The sequence below is a fragment of the Scyliorhinus torazame genome, chromosome 14, assembly GCF_047496885.1.
Source record: "Scyliorhinus torazame isolate Kashiwa2021f chromosome 14, sScyTor2.1, whole genome shotgun sequence".
Classification (NCBI taxonomy): Eukaryota; Metazoa; Chordata; class Chondrichthyes; order Carcharhiniformes; family Scyliorhinidae; genus Scyliorhinus; species Scyliorhinus torazame.
The window spans coordinates 16,588,552-16,611,730 of NC_092720.1; the positions used below are offsets into that span (position 1 = coordinate 16,588,552).

Below are 23,179 nucleotides of genomic sequence, written 5' to 3' on the forward strand. Positions count from 1 at the left end.
GGTCTGTGCGAGGTGAAATTCCCTTAAATTAAAACTGTGGGATGTACAGAATGAAATTGTTACGCCAGGGATGTCACATTTAAAGCACTGTCTGCTTTTCACTAATTTGATTGCGGCAAAATAATTTGATGAACGGAAGTATTTTCTGGCTGTCATGCATTTTTAACACATTAGATATCTTTACAGGCTTAACTTATTCCAACTGTGAATCATGCGCATGGAAATTGCTCCATGTTTTCCAGACTTAGAATCATAGAATTTACAGTGCAGAAGGAGGCCATTCGGACCATCAAGTCTGCACCGGCCCTTGGAAAGAGCACCCTGCTTCAGCTCACACTTCCACCCTATCCCCGTAACCCAGCAACCCCACCTAACCTTTTTGGATGCTAAGGGCAATTTAGCGTGGCCAATCCACTTAATCTGCACATCTTTGGACTGTGGGAGGAAACCGGAGCACCCGGAGGAAACCCACGCCGACACGGGGAGAACGTGCAGACTCCGCACAGACGGTGACCCAAGCAGGGAATCGAACCTGGGACCCTGGAGCTGTGAAGCAACTGTGCTAACCAGTGTGCTACCGTGCCACCCCTGTTGAGCTGCAATTCGATTTAAGTGTAGAGGAATGAGTTTAGCTCGTCCTATACTGTACAATTAAACTGCGTTTTGCGCACTGATTTTAGCTTGTTGTATTTTTAGTTATTGCTTATTAGCCAGCATGGCTGGCTCCGATAGGAGTTTGGAGACGGGGGCTCCTCACTCTGTCTTAGGGATGGGTGACTGATGACTGAGGGAACCTGGAGTCAGGAGTCTCTCACTCCCTCCCCCGCTTAGTCACTGGCTGCTAAGCGAGACGGGAGATGGAAGCCTCTTACTCCCCTGTCCGTAAGGGTGACTGCTTACCAAATGCTGAGCTGCACTCCAAAGGCAATGTTACTGGTCGATGAGCCAGTTACACCATTCAGTCTGGTTGCGGTTCCTGCTACTATAAGCCTAACGATTCAAGCTCCATTTTGAACTCGACACAAAGAAAAGCACCTTTAAAACCTCCGCTGTATAAACACTTCAACAAAAATTCAACCTAAACGAGGAAGTTTGAAAGTTTCTGATGAGGAGAACACTCCACTCTCACCTAAAACCAGGGATACTCAATATAGATACATGCACAAAAGATGCCCACTTACACAAATTATATACAAGCAAAGACACACACATAGATAGAATCATAGAATTTACGTGCAGAAGGAGGCCCTTGGAAAGAGCACCCCACATAAGCCCACATCTCCACCCCATCCTGGAAGCCCAGTAACCCCATCCAACCTTTCTGGTCACTGAGGGCAATTCATCATGGCCAATCCACCTAACCTGCACATCTTTGGACTGTGGGAGGAAACCGGAGCACCCGGAGGAAACCCACGCAGACACGGGGGAGAACGTGCAGACTCCGCACAGACAGTGACCCAAGCCGGGAATCGAACCTGGGGCCCTGGAGCCGTGAAGCAACTGTGCTAACCACTGTGCCACCGTGCCGCCCATTGCTACCGTGCAGCCCATACATCTGTATGCATAGATGCATAAATACATATATCTATGGTGAAACGGATGCTACAATTAAATTTGCTGCAGTATCCCTGGGTACTGGGTTCAAGAAGCATTTGCCTCCCCATTTCAAATATGTAACCTCAGTACTTTTCAGCACAGGATTCTTTCATCAGCCCCGGTTCTCACTGAGCTCACAGACCATTTGGTAAGGATCAACTCACTTTTCACACTTTGGTGATTTTGGTTCAGCTGTAAAGGAAGGAGGCTCCAACTGTTGCACCATGTGATAGTGGAAGTGGAAGATTCCACCCATAATTAGGTGCCCATCCTCATACAACCTGGGTAAATTAAATTTCTCCCGAAGTTGGCAGACCGACTGGCTGGTTGCCCAGCGAGGAAGGAGGGAGAAGTACCCCCAAAGTAGAAGGTAATACATCACCGCAGGCTCCAATGGCAGGACTGACTCTCCTGTAACAGGCACCGACCCATTTATATACACGACACGTCCCGAAGAGTCGGGTAATTCTACAATGAGCAAGCCAGCAGTGGGAGAGAAACGCTGGAATAATTCCAAAAGAAGAGAAATACTTGTTCGAAATTAGGGGCAGACTCAGGGGAAACAAGTAGCAGGGAAAAGGAACCAAACCCAGGCAATTGCCCCCGTGAATAACAGCTGCACAACGGCTCACTTAATTATAAACTTGGCCACAGACACACAATCCAAGTGTCTCACAGACTGTAGCTAACAGGCGAGGAGAGGAGCCATACGATTCATCAGAGCCTTCTGCGTGGAATCACAGAATGTCAGGGCAGTGACAGAGGCGATTAGGCCCCACCATGTCTTTGTACCAACTCTCTGAACCATTGACTTCGCATCCTGCCCCTTTCACAATCTGTTTTGCCCTTTCTTTGAGGCAGCATAGGTGCATTTTGGAAGGGATAATGAAGATGTGTGTTGGCACAGCGGTTAGCACTGTTGCTTCACAGCGCCGGGGTCCCAGATTCGATTCCCGGCTTGGGTCGCTGTCTGTGCGGAGTCTGCACGTTCTCCCCGTGGCTGCGTGGGTTTCCTCCGGGTGCTCCAGTTTCCTCCCACAAGTCCCGAAAAGACGTGCTGTTAGGTGAATTGGACATTCTACATTCTCCCTCTGTGTACCCGAACAGGCGCCGGAATGTGGCGACTAGGGGCTTTTCACAGTAACTTCATTGCACTGTTAATGTAAGCCTACTTGTGACAATAATAAAGATTATTAATAACAATAATAATAATAATAGTAATAATATTTATTGTCACAAGTAGGCTTACATTAACAATTAGGAATAGGAAATAAATGGAGGTAAATTATATATGATCTTATCGAATGGCAGAGCAGTGTCGAGAGGCTGAATGAGGAACAGTTGGGCAGGTTGGGCCTGTAGAAGAATGAGAGGTGATCTTATTGAAACATATCAAATCCTGGGGGGTGGGGGGCTTGACAGAATGTACACTTGAGATAGATTTTTTACTTACTGCCCAACATTAATTCAGTGTTGCTGAGCAAGTGGCGGTTATAAAGCAATATAGTATTTAAATAGAGAGAGAGACTGCACAGCGGGATCACGGTGCCCTGAAACATGAATCACAAGGGGTGAGAAGATTAGGAAGGCAAAACATAGATCATAGAATTTACAGTGCAGAAGGAAGCCATTCGGCCCATCGAGTCTGCACCGGCTCTTGGAAAGAGCACCCTACCCAAGCCCACATCTCCACCTGATCCCCATAACCCAGTAACCCCACCCAACACTAAGGGCAATTTTGGACACTAAGGGCAATTTAGCATGGCCAATCCACCTAACCTGCACATCTTTGGACTGTGGGAGGAAACCGGAGCACCCGGAGGAAACCCACGCACACACGGGGAGGATGTGCAGACTCCACACAGACAGTGACCCAAGCTGGGAATTGAACCTGGGACCCTGGAGCTGTGAAGCAATTGTGCTAAGCACTATGCTACCGTGCTGCCCAAACAATCAATGATAGGTCACCATTAATGAGATCATCCTTATATTCCAAACATATTAATTGAATTTAAATTCCACCAGTTGCCATGGCGGGATTTGAATCCATGCTCCTGTAGCATCGGCCTGCGCTTCTGGATTACTAGTCCAGTAACATTACCACTACGCCACCAAACGTACATAAAAAGCAAATTACTGCGGATGCTGGAATCTGAAACAAAAACAGAATATGCTGGACAATCTGAGCAGGTCTGACAGCACCTGTAGAGAGAAAGAGAATGGAGCTAATGTTTCGAGTCTGGATGACTCTTGGTCAAAGCTGTCAACAGGAAAACAAATGGAACGTCGGCATTTATTGCGAGGGGAATCGAGTAGAGAAGTTTTGTGCAGCACGGTGGCACAGTGGTTAGTGCTGCTGCCTCACAGAGCCGGGAACCCGGGTTCAATTCCAGCCTTGAGTGACTATGTGGAGTTTCCATGTCCTCCCTTGTCTGTGGGCTTCCTCCCGGTGATCCGGTTTCCTCCCACAGTCCCACAACGATGTGTATGTTAGGTAGATTGGCCATGGTACAATTGCCCCTTAGTGTCCAAAAGAAGTGCAGGTTTGGTGAGGGAACGGGGATGGAGCCGGGATGGGCCTGGGTAAGGTACTCTTTCAGTGGCTCGGAGCAGACGTGATAGCCGAATGGCCTCCTTCTGCACTGTAGGGATTCTATGAATCTATGAAGTAGTGCAGACAAAAATGTTTGCTATGGCTGTACAGGGGCTTGGTGAGGCTGTACCTGGACAACTGTGTACAGTTAGGGTCTCCTTACAGGACAAAGTTACAATGGAAAAGTTCCTGAGTTGAGCAAGTTATCTTTTGAGGGAAGGTTGAGCAGGTTCGACCTGTACCCATTGAGGTATAAAGGATTGAGAGGTTTTATTGAAATATATAAGATCCTGAACAGGCTTAACAGGGTGAATGCTGAAAGGATGTCTCCCAATTGAGGAGAGATTAGAACCAGGGGGACAGAGTTTAACAATAAAGGTCTCCTATTTGGGACTTGGATGAGGAGAATATTTTTCTCTCAGAGAATCGTTGGCCTGTGGAATTCTCTTTCCCTGTGAGCAGTGGAGGCTGGGTCAGTGAATATGTTCAAGGTTGAGTGAGACAGGTTTTTGATAGACACGGGGGGGTCAAAGCGTAGGGGAAGCAGAAAGGAAAGTGGAGTTGAGGCCACAATCAGATTAATCCCAATCTTCTCAAACGGTGGAGCAGGCTTTAGGATTCAAAGGCCTGCCCCTGCTCCTAATTCTTGTGTCCCTGTGTTGTGTGCAAACAATTAACAGAGCACAGATCACGTTCTCCAGAGGGTAGGATTTCTGCTCTAACAGCTTCATTCCCAGGTTTGTTTAATTCTTGGAGGGGGGGTCTGCAGATGGTGGGGTTCCCAGGCATCTGTTGATCTCGTCCTTCTAGGTGGTAGGGGTCGTGGGTGTAGAAGGTTCTGTCGAAGGAGACTTGGTAAGCTCCTGCAGCTGGCACACATGGCTGCTACTGTGTGTCGGGGGTGGAGGGAGTGAAAGTTTAAGGTGATGGATGGAATACCAATCAAGCAAACTGCCTTGTCCTGGATGGTGCCGAGCTTCTTGAGTGTTGTTGGAGCTGCACTCATCCAGGCAAGTAGAGAGCAGCGGCCGGAGTGTGGCGACTAGGGGGTTTCATAAGTAACTTTATTGCAGTGTTAGTGTAAGCCTACTTGTGACACTAAAAAAGATTATAAAGATTACAACTTACATTCCTTTTTAAAAATAAATTTAGAGCACCCAATTCATTTTTTCCAATTAAGGGGCAATGTAGTATGTTCAATCCATCTACCCTGCACATCTTTGGGTTGTGGGGGCGAAACCCACACAAACACGGGGAGAATGTGCAAACTCCACACGGACAGTGACCCAGAGCCGGGATCGAACCTGGGACCTCGACGCCGTGAGGCAGCTGTGCTAACCCACTGTGCCACCGCGCTGCCCCCTGGTAATTTACATTCCTAACACTTGTCAGTATTGGACATGAATCAAAATGTGTTGATGCCTAAGAACTCGACGTAGTGAATGTGCTGATCGGATGTTACTAATGACCTCACATTCCCAGTAGAATGATGTTGAAACACATGCTGTGCACGCAGCTCTGAGGCCGAGAATTCCTGACCAATTGGAATCTTGCATCATGGTCATCCGTATGATCACATTCAGGGCTTTGCACCTTGATGTTGGGGTTTTCCTTCAGCTCATCCTGAGGGGCAATGGCGTATTGGTTTCATCACTGGACTAGTAACTTGGAGATCTAGGGTAATGCTCTGGGGAGCTGGGTTCGAATCCCATCGTGGCACATGGTGAAATTTGAATTCACTAAAAATCTGCAATTAAAAGCCTAATGATGCCCATGAAACCATTGTCGATTGTCGCAAAACCCATCTGGTTCACTAATGTCCTTCAGGGAAGAAAATCTGCTGTCCTTACCTGGTCTGGCCTACATGTGACTCCAGATCCAGACAGTGATGCGGTTGAACAAAGAACAAAGAAAAATTACAGCACAGGAACAGGCCCTTCGGCCTTCAAGCCTGCGCCAATCCAGATCCTCTATCGAAAACTGTTGCCTATTTTGATGTAGAAATAAAATGGATGTATCAGAAAGCATACATGGACGAGGAATCTGAGTGTTATTACCGTAAAAGTAATGTCTTGATGAGAAAATGGAGACCGTTACATGTGCAGGCGGATGAAAAGTGGGCATCAAGTTCATCAAGTAGTATTGCCGGTAGGGTACAGAAAGGAGGTGTTGCGAGTTGCACATGAGGTACCAGTGGGAGGTCATTTGGGAATAAGGAAAACTCAAGCTAAAATCCAGAAACATTTTTATTGGCCTGGACTACATAAAGATGTAGTTAAATGTTATCAATCATGTCACACATGTCAAGTGATAGGGAAACCTCAAGCAGTGATAAAACCAGCGCCCTTAATACCCATTCCAGCATTTGAGGAACCTTTTACAAGCATAGAACCGCTTCCTAAAATGAAAAGTGGGAATGAATATCTTTTGACTATAATGGATGTGTCTACTAGGTTTCCAGAGGCCATTCCAGTATGTAATATTACAGCTAAAAAGATTGTGGAGGAGTTACTTAAATTCTTTACTAGATATGGACTACCCACAGAAATACAATCAGATCAAGGATCAAATTTTACCTCGTGGTTATTCAAAGAAGTTATGGATAGCTTAGGGATAAAACAATTTAAATCAACTGCGACCATCCAGAGTTGCAGGGAGCGTTAGAAAGGTGGCATCAGACATTAAAGACAATGTTGAGGCCTTATTGTCAAGATTATCCAGAGGATTGGGATAAAGGAATTCCATTCGTACTGTTTGCAATTAGAGATGCACCTAATGAATCAACCAAATTCAGCCCTTTTGAACTAATTTTTGGTCATGAGGTAAGAGGACTACTTAAATTGATTAAGGAAAAATTGGTGAGTGAGAAATCGGAAATTACGTTATTGGATTACGCGTCAAATTTTAGGGAACGATTAAATAGAGCAGGTTCATTTTGGCTAAACAACATTTAAAAGTTGCACAAAATGTGATGAAGCGGGTAGCGGACAAGAAAGCCAAAGTTCTTATTTTTGCCAGTGGAGATAACGTTTTAGTATTGTTACCAGTGGTAGGTGAACCTTTAAAAGCTAGGTTTTGTGGACCTTATCAGATTGAAAGTAAATTAAGTGAGGTGAATTATGTGGTAAAAATGCCAGAAAGGAAGACTCACCGAGTGTGTCATGTGAATATGCTTAAAAGGTACTTTGAAAGGGAAGGAGAGAAAAAGGAGGAGGTTTTAATGATTCTAACTCAAAGTGACGAACCAAATCCAGATGACTGTGAATTTGACATACCTCAAATTAAATTGGAAAACGAGGATGTTCTTAAAAATTGGGATAAATTGCTGAGTTACCTTCCAGAGGAAAAGCGAACTGACCTGAAAGAGTTATTGATATCACATGGGCAAGTTTGTAGAGATAAATTGGGAAGTACTAAAATGGCTACACATGATGTAGATGTGGGAAATGCTGTTCCAATCAAACAACTTCCATATAGACTTAATCCTTTAAAATTGGCACAGGTTAACAAAGAGATTGAGAGTATGCTTAAAAATGGCATAATTGAAGTCGGTTGCAGCCAATGGAGCTCACCCATAGTGATGGTACCAAAACCAGACAGTACCCAATGGTTGTGTATAGAACGGTTACAAGAACGGACTCTTATCCTATCCCACGTTAGGAGGATTCCATTGAGAAAGTGGGACAATCAGCTTTTATTTCCAAACTGGATTTACTTAAAGGTTACTGACAGGTACCTTTATCCGAAAGGGCGAAGGAGATTTCAGCTTTTGTGACTCCTGATGGTATACACCAATTCAAAGTTATGCCATTTAGCATGGAACACGCCCCAGCCACATTTCAACGGTTAAGTAACAAAGTCATTTCAGGATTACCCAATTGTGCGCTATACATCGACGATCTGGTAATTTTCAGCCAGATATGGAAAGAACATTTGAAACATTTGATGGAGTTATTCGATCGACTTCAGGAGGCGGGTTTGGTGATAAACCTAGCCAAAAGTGAATTTGGAAAAGCCCAAGTCACTTTCCTTGGCCATACAATCGGATGGGGTCGAATGGTCCCACGGGATGTGAAAACAAAAGTTATTGGGGAGTTTCCGATACCCTCGACACAACGGGAAATAATGCAATTTCTTGGTATGAGTGGATTTTACCAGAAATTTGAACCGAATTTTAGCAGTGTGGTCGCTCCACTGACGGACTTGCTCAAGAAGCGTAACAAATTCCAGTGGACAGCGGAGTGTCAACAGGCATTTGATGGCCTGAAGGCTGTGTTAACAACTGCTCCTGTGTTAGCCATCCCAAATTAACCGAAACCATTCAAAGTGGCAGTTGATGCGAGTGATGTGGGTGTAGGTGCGGTGCTTCTACAAGACGACGACGAAGGGCTAGAGCGGCCTATCACTTATTTTTCAAAGAAATTGAATTCTCACCAGAAAAAGTATTCAACGATTGAGAAGGAGACGTTGGGTTTGGTGCTGGCTTTGCAACATTTTCACATTTATGTGACCAGCAATCCGTCTGACACCATTATATAGACTGATCATAATCCGTTGATGTTTTTGGAATGATTCCAGAATAACAATGCAAGGCTGTTTCGCTGGAGTTTATTGTTACAGCCATTTTATTTAAAAATAGTACATGTGGCAGGACGAGAAAACGTGATAGCCGATGCTTTGTCACAAATGTGATGAACAGAAGCAGTTTGAGTTGGAGGAAGAAGAACGGGAAAAAAATGAACTGTATTATTATACCTGTTTGCATGTGGGGTTTTTTAAAAACGAAAATGTATATTTACTGTGTGAATTTCTTAAAGGATCATGAAAAGGTGAAAAATGAAACCATCTTGAAGTTGATGGTTCATTTTTTTTCTTGGGAGGAGGTGTCATGTGAGAGTACCTTTAAGAAATGGATGTTTATAAATGGGTGTGTATATAAATATCTGTAGTGAGAGTACCTTTAAGAAATGGGTGTTTATTACTGCAGTGATGTCAAAGAGTGGGTGGAGCTGGGCTGTCTGTCAGCTTTTTACTTTCATTTTAGGCTGTTTGCTGCAGGGTGTGTTTTAGTTTCGTTTTCAGAGCTGGACAGCTGCAGTCACAGCCAGAAGGGGTATTAGTCTCTCTCTCTGTAATCTAAAAACTGTGAATCGATCCTTTGTGATTTAAAACTAATAACTGCTCTCAGTAGTGACTTTAACCTGATGTGCTTCTGTTAAAGGTTTTGTTTTTAAGTCTTATGAATGTTAAAAGGAAAGCTTAAAGGATTACTTAGTGTTGTATTCTTTGGGGGTTGTATTTGTATTAATGGTTGCTAAGATGTTCACTGTATGTTTTAAAAAGGTTAACTTGAGTTCATAGAATAAACATTGTTTTGCTTTAAAAAATACTTTTCGATTTCTGCTGTACCACACCTGTAGAGTGGGCCGTGTGCTCCCCATGCCACAATCTACTAAAAGTTGTGGGTCAGGCGAACTCCATGATACACTTTGGGGTTCTCTAAACCCTGGCCCATAACACTAGACCCTGGGGGAAACTGCAATCGCTGCAAAACGTCTGCCTTTTTACAGTTAACTCTAGCAGTCCATTGAGAATATGAGGACCTGCCCTACTGAACATCTCATGTGTGAAGACCTTGATGTGCAGCAGGCTACATATTACCACTGAGGTCTCCACCAGCTGCCTGGAAGGTTCCAGTGGCAAAGAAGTTCACACAACAGTCACCTTGCTGGCCGCAGGCATTGGGTGGCCACCAACACAGTTGGAAGAGACAATCCCTCCAGCATCTCATTGAGAGAGGTCACTATGACTGCGGAGAGCCTGAGCCTAATCTGGTATTGTCTCTGACTCCTAAAAGTGGCTCAGCCTCTGCCTACATATACAAGGGGCAGCATAACTCCTTCTGCACCTCTGCTAATGCATCGTTATCCCTGCATCACCTTCAGGCTCTGGCATAAGTCTGCTACCCTCACTGCATCTTGAACTTCACCATCTGTCCGTCATCCTCTCCCTCCCAATCTCCTCCTCCTCTCCTCCTCACTGGAGGATATGTCTCCCAAGAACATTACTCCCATGTATATTTTCCCTCTAGGAAGACTGTTAAAGGGTCTAAATTCACCTCTCATCAGGAAAACTGATGCCTGCAAAGAGTAAATGTACCCCCCCCGCCCCGAAACACATTTTCCAATGTCAAGTGCGCAGTCACAACGCCCCGAGTTCCGGCGCAGGACACAGGTCCTGCACAATTTATCATAGTCTGACTTTCTCAGTCAGGGTAGCTCTGGTCCAGGAATCAGTAGAAATGATCTTGTGGCAGTGGCGTGGAAGGTTAAAGAACATCCAAGTGAGATTTCTGGAGCTTGCTGGCTCATGTTGACCCCTTGTGGCCCGATGTTGGCGATATGAAATTCTCGCCCGTGGGCACAAATGCATTAATGGCGATGCACCTCCCGAGGTCTTACCCTGTTTCAGAGAGCTTTGCTTTCCTCTAAGTCTGACCTCTTGCACATCCCCTCTTGCTTTGCACTCTTGGCGGCCATGTCGCTAAGGTCCCAATCTCTGGAAAATCCCCCCCCCCACCCTTCCTGAACCTCTCTGACTACCATACACGATTTTGAGCCTCCTTAAAACTCATCTTTTCGAACAAGTATTTTTTCTTAATAGCTGAGAGGGCGTGATGTTGTAGTGATATCCTAAATAATTGCGTGGAGATGTCTCTCAGTTCTCCTGGTGAAATTAAAACACACAAAATGAATACTTAAGGATATTGCCGATGACTCTGAACAGTGGAACCTTCAGGAAGGTCGCTCCCATATTGTGACATTTACTTAATGGAAATGATGGATCTCCCCATTTAACAAGACCGTAGACAGGCCTTCAACACCCGATTGCAGTGGTTCAAGAAGGCCTCTTGAGGGCAATTAGTGATCGGCAATGAATGCTGGCTTTTCTACCAATGTCCACATCACAAGAATAAATTAAAACGAAAGAGGAATCCTTATTCCACTGTTCAGAATGAGTACAGGGAGCTTCATGTCTCAGTCTGTATGTCTTATATGGCATGGAATAAATGTATAATAAAAGCAAAATACTGCAGATGCTGGAAAATAATAATGATAATAATAATAATCATCTCGATTAGTGTCACGAGTAGGCTTACATTAACACTGGAATGAAGTTACTGTGGAAATCCCCTAGTCACCACACTCCAGCGCCTGTTCGGGTACACTGAGGGAGAATTCAGAATGTCCAAATTACCTAACAGCCCGTCTTTCGGGACTTGTGGGAGGAAACTGGAGCACCCGGAGGAAATCCACGCAGACACGGGGAGAACGTGCAGACTCCGTGCAGACAGTGACCCAAGCCGGAAATCGAACCTGCGAAGAAACGGTGCTAACCACTGTGCTACCGTGCTGCTCCTCTCCACAGGTGCTGCCAGGTACTCAGGGCATTGTGACTGCTGGCAACACTTGATATTAAAACATGTGTTTCCGGGGGTACATTTACTCATTGCAGGCATCAGCTTTCCTGATGAGAGGTGAACTTAGACCCTCGTTTCTCCAGAATTTTCTGTTTTTATATATTATATCTCTAAATAAATACAAATTCATTGACATTTATCCTCTGCGTATAAAGTGCATGTCGTTAAAAATGCAATTTTTCAACACTGTCATCTCCTAATGCACCGTGGGAAATAGCTAAAAACTTTAGTTTTGTATGTATTATTAGGAAGGTGATTTTGAACTAACCAAGTCGAGATCAATTGGAGACTGCTAATTTAGAAATGGTTGTTATGGCAGTAGTGCGGTATGAAATATTTCGACTTGTAAATTTTAAAATTGGTGTTGGTGATATCAGGGTGATACTTGTAATTTTTCCCTTTTCGAAAACATAGTAGAAAGCTGGAATTTCTGGAGACGTGCATGTTGAATTGTCGTTTTCAATACTGAGGCCAATAGAGTAATGTTAGAGAGGTTATTAAGGGACATGGAACAAAGTTAGATGTATAGAATTGAGGAAAAATCAGCCATGCTCCAATGAGACAGTGGAGCAGGATTAAGTGGCCAAATGGTCCCGAATGTTTTTCATCTTCACATAACAATTTCACACTTAAACAAGGACATGTCGGGCAGCACGGTAGCACAGTGGTTAACACAGTTACTTCACAGCTTCAGCGTCCCAGGTTCGACTCCTGGCTTGTCTGTGCAGAGTCTGCACGTCTCTGCGTGGGTTTCCTCCGGGTGCTCCGGTTTCCTCCCACAGTCCAAAGATGTGCAGGTTAGGTGGATTGGCCGTGATAAATTGCCCTTAATGTCCAAAAAAGATTAGGTGGGATTACTGGGATAGGGTAGAGGCGTGGGCTTAAGTAGGGTGCTCTTTCCAAGAGATGGTGCAGACTCGATGGGCTGAATGGCCTCCTTCTGCACTGTAAATTCTATGATTCTATGTCTGTGTTAAAACAGTCGGATCAATGAATGCAATATTAAGATGAAAAGAGTAAGAAGTCTTCACCTGATGAAGGAGCAGCGCTCTGAAAGCTTGTGATTTCAAATAAATCTGTTGGACTTTAACCTGGTGTTGTGAAACTTCTTACTGTGCCCATCCCAGTCCAGCACCGGCATCAAATGGGCATGGAGAGGATGTTTCCAATTGTAGGAAAAACTAGAAGCAGAGGACACAATCTCAGACTAAAGGGCCGATCCTTTAAAACAGAGATGAGGAGGAATTTCTCCAGCCAGAGGGTGGTGAATCTGTGGAACTCTTTGCCACAGAAGGCTGTGGAGGCCAAATCACTGAGTGTCTATAAGACAGAGATAGATAGGTTCTTGATTAATAAGGCGATCAAGGGTTATGGGTAGAAGGCAGGAGAATGGGGATGAGAAAATATCAGCCATGATTGGATGGGGGAGCAGGCTCGATGGGCGAGTGCCCTAATTCTGCTCCTATATCTTCTGGTCTAAGATGAAAAGTTGAATTGGATATTCAGATCGTGTAATTATACTGAGAAAATATCTAAAATACTGCGTGCATTCAGATGCAATGGCGTGACCTGTTATTTCAACAGAGGGATTTGAATTGACGGAGCTTTTCATGAAAATAGTTGTTACGGAATTGCACACAAATCTGGCAAGTTATTGCACCCTGATACTTTGAGTCAAGTGTGACTCACATTTTAATAACAATTTTCATTACCTAAGGATGTCAGAAAACACTTTATTTTCAAAGTGTAGCCACAAATTTAATGTAATTTGCCCAATAACTTTTTTAAATTCGGCCTCCATTATATAATTTCAACTGTTATCTTAAAACGCTTAAATTAAGAAAGTAACCAAAATCTAAAAAAAAAATGAATTAGTCAAACTGTGTTACGCCAAACAGTTCTGGTTGATATCTATAACTGTATTGGTGACCCGAGTAATATCAATCTATTCCGACCGGTATCTCGTACACGAGTTACTGGAAATTTATACAATTTCATGTAATTTATTTTCAGCAAGGGTCGATTTAAAGTTTAATGCTTCAGGTGTGAAAATCAATTCCATACTGTGCAGGTGAGTGAGGCTACTGTAAATATTCAATATGCCAGTCAGTTTGAAACTCACATTTGCGTTGTCTTTGACCTTTTCAATGTGTTTCAAAATATCACAAAGGAACATTTCATTTTATGAGGCAATGCTAGAATGATTTGATGGGGCAGATGCAGAAGGCTGTGCCACTCAGGAAGTACTCACCTGATGAAGGAGCCGCGCTCCGAAAGCTAGTGATTCCAAACAAACCTGTTGGACTTTAACCTGGTGTTGTCAGACTTCTTACTGTGCCCACTCAGGAAGGGAATCAGGAAATACATTTTCATATGGTGTCATACTGCTGTCTCACAGCGCCAAGGACCCGGATTCAATTCCAGCTTTGGGTGTGCGCGTGGGTTTCCTCCGGGTGCTCCGGCTTCCTCCCGCAGACCAAAGATGTGCAGGTTAGGTGGATTAGCTATACTAAATTACCCCTTCGTGTCCAAAGATGTGCAGGTTGGGTGGGATTACAGGGGGTGGGGGGATAAGCTAGGTGGGTGCTCTTTCAAACGGTCGGTGCAGACTGGATGGGCCGAATGGAGACCTCTGCACTGTAGGGATTCGATGATTCTATACGAAAGGTAACGGAAAACTCGAATTTTTCACCCTTAAAGGCTGTGAATGCCGGGACATTTAGACCTCTCAAGATTGCGATCAATTGATTTTTTTTAGTCGGTAAGGGCATCAAGGGAAACAAAGCAAATGTGATTAAATGTGGAGATGCCGTCATTGGACTGGGGTGAGCACAGTAAGACGTCTTACAACACCAGGTTAAAGTCCAACAGGTTTGTTCGAATTACTAGCTTTCGGAGCACAGCTCCTTCCTCAGATGAATTCACCTGAGGAAGGAGCAGCGCTCCGAAAGCGAGTGATTCGAAACAAACCTGTTGGACTTTAACCTGGTGTTGTAAGAATTCTTACTGTGATTAAATGGAGTTGAGGTTCAGATTCACCATCATCTAACAGAATAGGTTTGAGGGGCTACAGTTACCTATGTTCCTGTTTCCTAGTAACACGTTAAACAACAAGCGGGTTTTCCTTAAGTCCATAATGTATTGGTCAACTTCTCTGAGTCACTAGTTATTAACAACATGGTACACATATTAAAGCCATTACCTCTGACCTTCCTCAGCTGGATCAAAGCCAAATGGAGAGACTTCTGTTGGTTATTGCTGATAGCAATATCTCAGGGTTATTCTTTCAGAATCATACCTGGAAACAGTTTTAAGACATTTGGAGATCTGCCCAGTTTACTTACAATGGTTCTGGTGCATAAAGCCCAATCCACAAGACCCAAATATTCCGGAATAAATACAAAGTACAATAAAGCTCTGTGAATCTCAAAGGTTTATTGTTAATGTTGCAAATGTCAGGCAGAGAATGTGAGCTTCAGTTAATGATGAAAATAAGAACACACCGTGCGTTTCGTAATCAGTTCAAATTTGACACAAGGAACGGATATTGTGAATAATATTTTAAATATGTACATGTTTCCCTGCAAATATACATTGTCTTTCAAGTTCAAGCTTAAGGTTGGACAGGCTCGACTTGTAACCATTGATGTCTAGAAGAGTAAGAGGCAACTTGATCGAAAGATCCTGAGGGGTCCTGACAGGATGGCTGTGGAAAGGATGTTTCCTCCTGCGGGAGAATCTACAATTGGGGTCCTCATTCAAAATAAGAGTCGCCCATTTAACACAGAGAAAAAGAGCGCGGTGAGTCTCTCAAACTCTCTTCCTCGAAAGGTGGTGAAAGCAGAGTCAATGGGCTGGAAGCTGGGGCTGGTTTAGCACAGGGCTAAATCGCTGGCTTTGAAAGCAGACCAAGGCAGGCCAGCAGCACGGTTCAATTCCCGTACCAGCCTCCCTGAACAGGCGCCAGAATGTGGCGACTAGGGGCTTTTCACAGTAACTTCATTTGAAGCCTACTTGTGACAATAAGTTCATTTCATTTCATTTTCATTCTCCACTGGCGGGATTCTCCGTTGCGCCGGCAGCGTACCCATGCCCGCGGATTTCCCGTCGGAAATTGTGGGACTGCCCACAGTGGAAAACCCCATTGGCCGGCTGGCGGGACAGAGAATCCCGCCCAATGATTTAAAAAAAAAATTAAGTATATTTATTAAGGTTTTACATTTTAGAGAATAACGCAACAAAATAATCCATCGCCACAAGCAAGGAACAAAGAAATGACTCAGGGTACATGGGTGCAGAGAGTGACAGGAGAACAACTTTCCAACTGGTTCGATGCAATTATTGAACATAACTTGTTAAAAAATAAATTTAGAGTATGCAATTATTTTTTTTATCATTAAACATAACTAGGTGCATATACAGCCCCACCAGAGACCAAGGGATAGACAGCCATGAAAAATATGGTAAAATGGTGCACTCCCTCCTACGTTGCGTCAGTACCCAATTCCTATGAGATAGGATAAATATTCCGCGTGCACCAGCGTACATCTCCTTCACCTCCAGCAGCACCAACGGCAACAATGGCCCAACCCAGCCTCTACTCCTCGGATACCAGACCCATCAGCACACATGTAGGAGCCAAGCACGGATTCTTCATCCCCAGCCTTACGAAAGCAAACAAAATACACACAACCCTCTAGTTCAAAGGGGCGATACGTTCTCTCCCACACAACAAAACTTAATCCTAAACTGAGGTCCAGTGCTGAACCAACATCATTCCACACCGTTCCACAGAGAGGACCGACAGCAACATGTTCGGATTATAACCAAACCTTCAGAGCCTCCCAAGAAAGAAAGAAAAAGAAAAAGGAAAGGAAGGCTGGAACTAGCGGAATGAACCCAGAGGATAACGAGGGGTCAGGAACCAACCCAGGCTCCGTATTTCCCTGGCAGACGCTAAGCAACCAGCAATGAAGAGAAGGACAGGTCACTCAATCAAAGAACAATAAAAAGTACAGCACAGGAACAGGCCCTTCGCTCCTCCAAGCCTGCGCCGACCATGCTGCCCGTCTAAGCTAAAACTAAATCAACCAAACTGGTGACCCACTCCCCAGGGGAACAACAGGACATCCACCAAGCACAGGACCCGTCTCATCCCCAGGTTCCCGTGCACCGGAGAAGCAAAATTCAACCACCCAGAATGCCCCCGACAAATACCCTTGAGAAGGGACATCCCAGCTCCCAAGGGAAACAGGATACTCACCACAGCACCGGAGCTGACCTAACCCAACACATCCTAACAGACAGGAAATTACACCCCCAGGACATCCAGCACACCCCAAAATCTGTACCCCAGCAGAACTCAAACCTCTCCCACCCCATCTGGGGCAATGCACCGTCCCCACTTATACTAAGAAGAGGATGATCACTCCAGCCCCAGCTGGTGAAGAGGAGCCCAACTCGAGAAGAAGAATACCCCAACAATTGGGCGCCCTGGGAAGGAGTGCTGATTCCCTCCTCCCTGGTATAACCAGGGGAACTTCCCCCACGCCACCGGGCCAGGCCAGGATTAGAAACAGCACCCTGCTCACCAGGATGAAGAAAGGAAGAAACTCCCAAAGGAGAGATGTCCGAACTGACTCATAATGACCGCCATCACAGATAGAATACCAAGAGCAACCCCCCTCCTCAACAACCCAACTACAATTAACCAGTCTCAACTCAGTGTGCGCCATTATTAAACGTTCTCATCCTATTGGCTCAAAAGAGGACCATAGAGAGAGAGAGACACCCATGAAAGAAGGCTCAACCTGAGGAGTCAGTCGGGAACTCGCCTCCCAACTTTTGCCAGGGGCCAAGCCCATGGACACACCTTGTCCGGCCCCTACGTCCTGAATCCCTCAGGATAAACGACACACCATGCAGCAGGATCTCGACGACACGAAGGCGGGCCCTCGCCAGGGAAAGACCTCTTTCTAGTGCAAGAACTCTCTCGTGTTCCTCCACCGCTCTCCCAAAGGTATCCCGCAATTCTTCAAAGTGAGCTCAACCGACCTGCACCGCAGATCTTCAACCAAGACAACATCTCCAATGGCAGCCATCATCTGGACACACACAGTATCACCAAAGCGAAGGTCCGCTCAGCAGCAACTCCACCATTGCGAGCTGGACCCCAGCCCAGCCCACTCCGCCGCCACAAACAAACCAGGATTTTTACAATTCATCTGGGTTCTTCTTTGCAAACCACCAATCAGGAGCCCCCATGTAACCCAATAGAAAGCAAACATAAAATGTGCACCGGGATAAAACAAGTCGATGGGCCGAATGGCCTCCTTCTGCACTGTAAATTCTATGATAATCTATGAAAGGACTAAAAGATGAACAGAGTCGCGGGCTCACGGACACGCTACCACTCCCGTTCTCACATCACGTCACCCACCCCATGAGTATTTTTAACTTACAGCTAGATAGATTCTTGATAAGCAAGGGATTGAAAGGTCATCGGGGGTAGGTGGGAATGTGGAGTTGAGGTTACAAGCAAATCAGCCATGATCTTATTGAATGGCGGAGCAGGCTCGAGGGGCTGAATGGCCTACGCTCACCCCTCGTTCACGTATAATCCAAATCGATACTTTTCTGAGTACTGCAACAAAATAACCCAAGGCTGCAACTATTTGATGAGGATAAAGCATTGGACAGTTTTCTAAAAATTAGGCCGTCCCGATTCTGGAGACCGTTCAAATTTGTTTTGCATTCGATCTACGCATCAAATATTTCTTTGTGTTCTTTTCAGGCTGAAGTAAGATGATGTAACATTTGGGAGCAAAAATGCAGAACAGCAGGCTGTAGCTCGATGCCAGAATTGCAAACACTTCTACGGCCACCGTGTACTTTCCAGGCGAGCTGACGTAAGCTGGGATGAATGTGATCCACACGGCGCAAAATATAAGCATGCTGAAGGTTATAAATGTCGCCTCGTTGAAGTTATCTGGCAACTTTCGGGCTAAAAATGCAAGCGCGCAGCACAGACATGCAAGAGCACCGATATAACTGAACACACAGCAGAAATATACCAAGGACCCAAAGTTACATTCAAGTATAATTACAGTCTTGTAGTACTTTGTGCTATTAACAGGGAAAGGAGGTTTAGTTGTGAGCCAGATAATACAAATTATAGTTTGGACAGAGGTGAGGGCACAGACGTTCAATCTTTGTTGCAAGCGACTAAACCATTTGATATTTTTATTGTTGGGAAGCCTGGCTTTGAAAGCCATCAACACAACAAGTGTTTTCCCCAAAATGCAAGAGAGACAAAGGACAAAGGTGATACTGAACACTGTGTGACGCAACATGCAGGACCATTCAGAGGGCCGGTCAATAAAGGCCAGAGAGCAGAGGAAGCAAAGTGTTAAAGCGAAAAGAAGCAGGAAGCTTAACTCGGAATTATTGGCTTTGACAAGAGGAGTCTGCCTGTGCTTATAGAAAATGAGAGCTGTGGCCACGGTTAGGCAGGCTCCAATCAGTGCGAGCGCCATCAGTGAACTTCCCATCTGATCATCAAATGAAAGGAACTCAATCCTCTTTGGCACACATTGAGTCTTTAACCGATTGGACCAGTATTCTTGTGGGCATTTCAAGCAAGATATTGAATCTATGAGAAAGCAACAGAACACACTTTTGGTATTTCAAAGTCATACGTGTAGAGTGATTCCTCAAACAATTGGAGGTCAATGTGTGAGGTCCCTTCGATGGTTGAGCTGATTGGTACGATGGATAATACGAGATTCTATATTTTATCCCCAGACTGTGCTGAATCCGCTCACTCAGCTCTGTGCTCTTGGATTAGGGAGATAGGTCAAAAGCTCCATGAATTCTCCGGCCCTTCGCTAGCCGTGGGGGTTCTCCGTTCCGGCCAGCTGCGCACTCCCGCCCGCGGGATTCCCGGTGGTGTGCGGTGGCTTCAATGGGAATTCCCGTTGACAGCAGTGGGAGCAGAGAATAACACCGCCAGCGATCGACACGCGGCCTCCCGCCATCGGGAAACACGAGGCTGAGACGTTGGAGAATCCCGCCCACGGTGATTTCATGCAAGGCTTATCAAACTTTTTTTTGTTACTGATGTACCCCTCCTGTATTATAAAATTCCACTGCCTGCGCCCCCCCCCCCCCCACCCCCCACTGCGCCTGTGACAAGTGTGTTCTCTGTATTAAAATTAAACAATTAATTATCTATTATTATTTTTATAGATGCTGAGAAGCTGGTTTCCCCTTGTAGGAGAGACTAGGACCAGAGGGCATAACATGGACAGCACGGCAGCACAGTGGTTAGCACTGTTGCTTCACAGCGCTACAGTCCCAGGTTCGATTCCCGGCTTGGGTCACTGTCTGTGCGGCGTCTGCACGTTCTCCCCGTGTCTGCGTGGGTTTCCTCCGGGTGCTCCAGTTTCCTCCCACAAGTCCCGAAAGACATGCTGTTAGGTAATATGGACATTCTGAATTCTCCCTCTGTGTACCCGAACAGGCGCCATGGTATGGCGACTAGGGGCCTTTCACAGTAACTTAATTGCAGTGTTAATGTAAGCCTTCTTGTGAAAATAAAGATTATTATTGTAATTAAACTTAATATTAGAGTAAGGGGGTCACCCATTTAACACAGAGATGAGGAGGAATTTCTTCTCTCAGAGGGTAGTGAATCTGTGGAATTAAATCACAGAGGGCTGTAGAGGCTGGGTCGTTAAGGATGTTCAAGGCTGAGAGAGACAGATTTACAATCAGTGAGGAAATGGGGATAAAATGGGAAAGCAGAGTTCAGGATTATATCAGATTAGTGATGATCTCATTGAAGTGGAGATGCCGGCGTTGGACTGGGGTGAGCACAGTAAGAAGTCTTACAACACCAGGTTAAAGTCCAACACCAGGTTAAAGTTTGTTTCGATGTCACTAGCTTTCGGAGCGCTGCTCCTTCCTCAGGCGAATGAAGAGCTATGTTCCAGAAACATATATATAGACAGATTCAAAGATGCCAGACAATGCTTGGAATGCGAGCATTAGCAGGTGATTAAATCTTTACAGATCCAGAGATGGGGTAACCCCAGGTTAAAGAGGTGCGAATTGTGTCAAGCCAGGACAGTTGGTAGGATTTCGCAGGCCAGATGGTGGGGGTGAATGTAATGCGACATGAATCCCAGGTCCCGGTTGAGGCCGCACTCATGTGTGCGGATCTTGGCTATAAGCTTCTGCTTGGCGATTCTGCGTTGTCGCGCGTCCTGAAGGCCACCTTGGAGAACGCTTACCCGGAGATCAGAGGCTGAATGCCCTTGACTGCTGAAGTGTTCCCCGACTGGAAGATAACATTCCTGCCTGGTGATTGTCGCACGATGTCCGTTCATTTGTTGTCGCAGCGTCTGCATGGTCTCGCCAATGTACCACGCTTCAGGACATCCTTTCCTGCAGCGTATGAGGTAGACAATGTTGGCCGAGTCGCACGAGTATGTACCGCGTACCTGGTGGGTGGTGTTCTGACGTGTAATGGTGGTATCCATGTCGATGATCTGGCACTTCTTGCAGAGATTGCCATGCAGGGTTGTGTGGTGTCGTGGTCACTGTTCTGAAGGCTGAGTAGTTTGCTGCAAACAATGGTTGCTAATGCTCGCATTCCAAGCATTGTCTGGCATCTTTGAATTTGTCTATATATATGTTTCTGGAACATACCTCTTCATTCACCTGAGGAAGGAGCAGCGCTCCGAAAGCTAGTGTTTGAAACAAACCTGTTGGACTTTAACCTGGTGTTGTAAGACTTCTTACTGTGCTCACCCCAGTCCAACGCCGGCATCTCCACATCAGGTCTTACGAAAAACCAAATGGAACTAACACTTCCAGTGTTTGAAAATACGGCAGCACCTTCCACAAACTACCGAAAATAATTGTGCAGGAACAGAGAGCGCACTGGAAAGTGAGGCATGGTCAATGTTCAAAGCACTGGTTCCTGCTGCCTTGTAGCTGTGATAGAACACGGAGGGTTGGTGGTAGTTCCTATGTGGCCAATGTTTTGCATTTTTCATACAAAACATACTGATTACAGACTGGAAGGGAACTGATATGTTCTGTCCACAACATTAGCAAAGCATAAGGAACGTTATGCCGAACCTGTATAAAACTCTGGTTGGCCATATAACTAGCGTATTGCATCCAGTTTTGATCCATTTAGGTTGGATGTTAGGGTGCTTGAGACGGTGCAGGAGAGATTTACCACAATAGTTCCAGCAATGAGGGGGTTTCAGCCACAAGGGTGGGTTGGAGAAGCTGGAATTATTCCTCTTGGGGCAAAGGAGATTGAGGGGAGATTCGATAGAGGCGGACACAGACGATGACAGGTCTTGATAATGTAGACAAAGAGATGCTGTTCACATCAGCCGATGATACAAGCACTCGGGGGACAGAGATTTAAGATTTTGGGCAAGAGATGCCGGGGATAAGCGATGGAAGAACTATTTTTAGGCAGCGGGTGGTACTGATCTGGAACTTGCCACCGATGCCGGTGGTGGAAGCAGAGGTAATGAATGATTTCAAAAGGGAATCGGGTGGCCTCTTGAAGGAAATCGGCTTGGAGGGCCAGGGAGACTGAGCGGGGGAGTGCGACCTGTTAGATTGCTCTCCACAGGGGCTAGCACGGACTTGCGGGGCAGAGTGGCTTCCTTCTGTTCCATAATGACTCCATGACTCGATTATATCTGTCAAATTGCTGAACTCACTATCAATTCAGACACGCATCGGTAAAGAGATTCATTCACCAGAATGGAACAGGCATGAGCAAATCCCGACAATGGAGAGATTAGAGAAGCCGGGCCAAAAGGAGGTCAGGGAAAATTCAATAGAGGCCAACAAAACGATGAGGGGTTCTCATGGAGGAGATGGGAAGAAACTGTTTCAACTGGTGGAAGGATTAGTTAATCAACGGCACAGATTTAATATAATTGGTGAACAAACTGGGCTGATGGGACGAGGAGATCTTTGTTAATGCTTCACGTTGCACTGCATGAGGGTGTGATGGAAGCAGATTCCAGACAAATCTTCAAAAATGAATTGGATACTTACTTGAAAGGGGAACATTTGGAGGGTGACGGGCAAACAACAAGGGAGTGGGACTTTCAAAGAGCGGGAAAAATCACAATGTACACAATGGCCCCCTAGGATTGTATACATACTTGTCAAGTTGCTGATCTCTCCGTCAGAGCACGGTATGCAGGTAAAACAACACAGAGGCATTTCTTTTTTGACTGTTTTCCATGTGCCGGGAAGACAACTGTCTGAGCAAACTCCACGGGGAACCTACGATAAATAAATGGTATTATACTCAATCCATTGACCTCAAAAAGATGAAATTACTTAATATCATATCATTTTATAACCACAGTAAGAGCACCGTGAAGTACTGGGTATAGAGTTAGTCTCCTTATTTAAGAAAGGATATAAATGTGTTGGAAGCATTGAATCATAGAATTTACAGTGCA

At 45.3% G+C, this 23,179-nt stretch overlaps 1 protein-coding gene across 1 annotated transcript in view; it reads right to left on the bottom strand.

Annotated features, from left to right (window-relative positions):
• Positions 1-17,919: 17,919 nt before the first annotated feature.
• Positions 17,920-23,179, bottom strand: part of LOC140389471 (extracellular calcium-sensing receptor-like) — a 32,693-nt gene continuing 27,433 nt past the window's right edge. Inside the window, exons 5-6 of the mRNA XM_072473601.1 lie at positions 22,874-22,997; positions 17,920-19,320 (exon numbers count right to left, since the gene is read on the bottom strand). Of these exons, the coding sequence (XP_072329702.1) occupies positions 18,407-19,320; positions 22,874-22,997 (1,038 nt within the window). The 3' untranslated portion in view covers positions 17,920-18,406. The remainder of the gene's footprint in view (positions 19,321-22,873; positions 22,998-23,179) is intronic.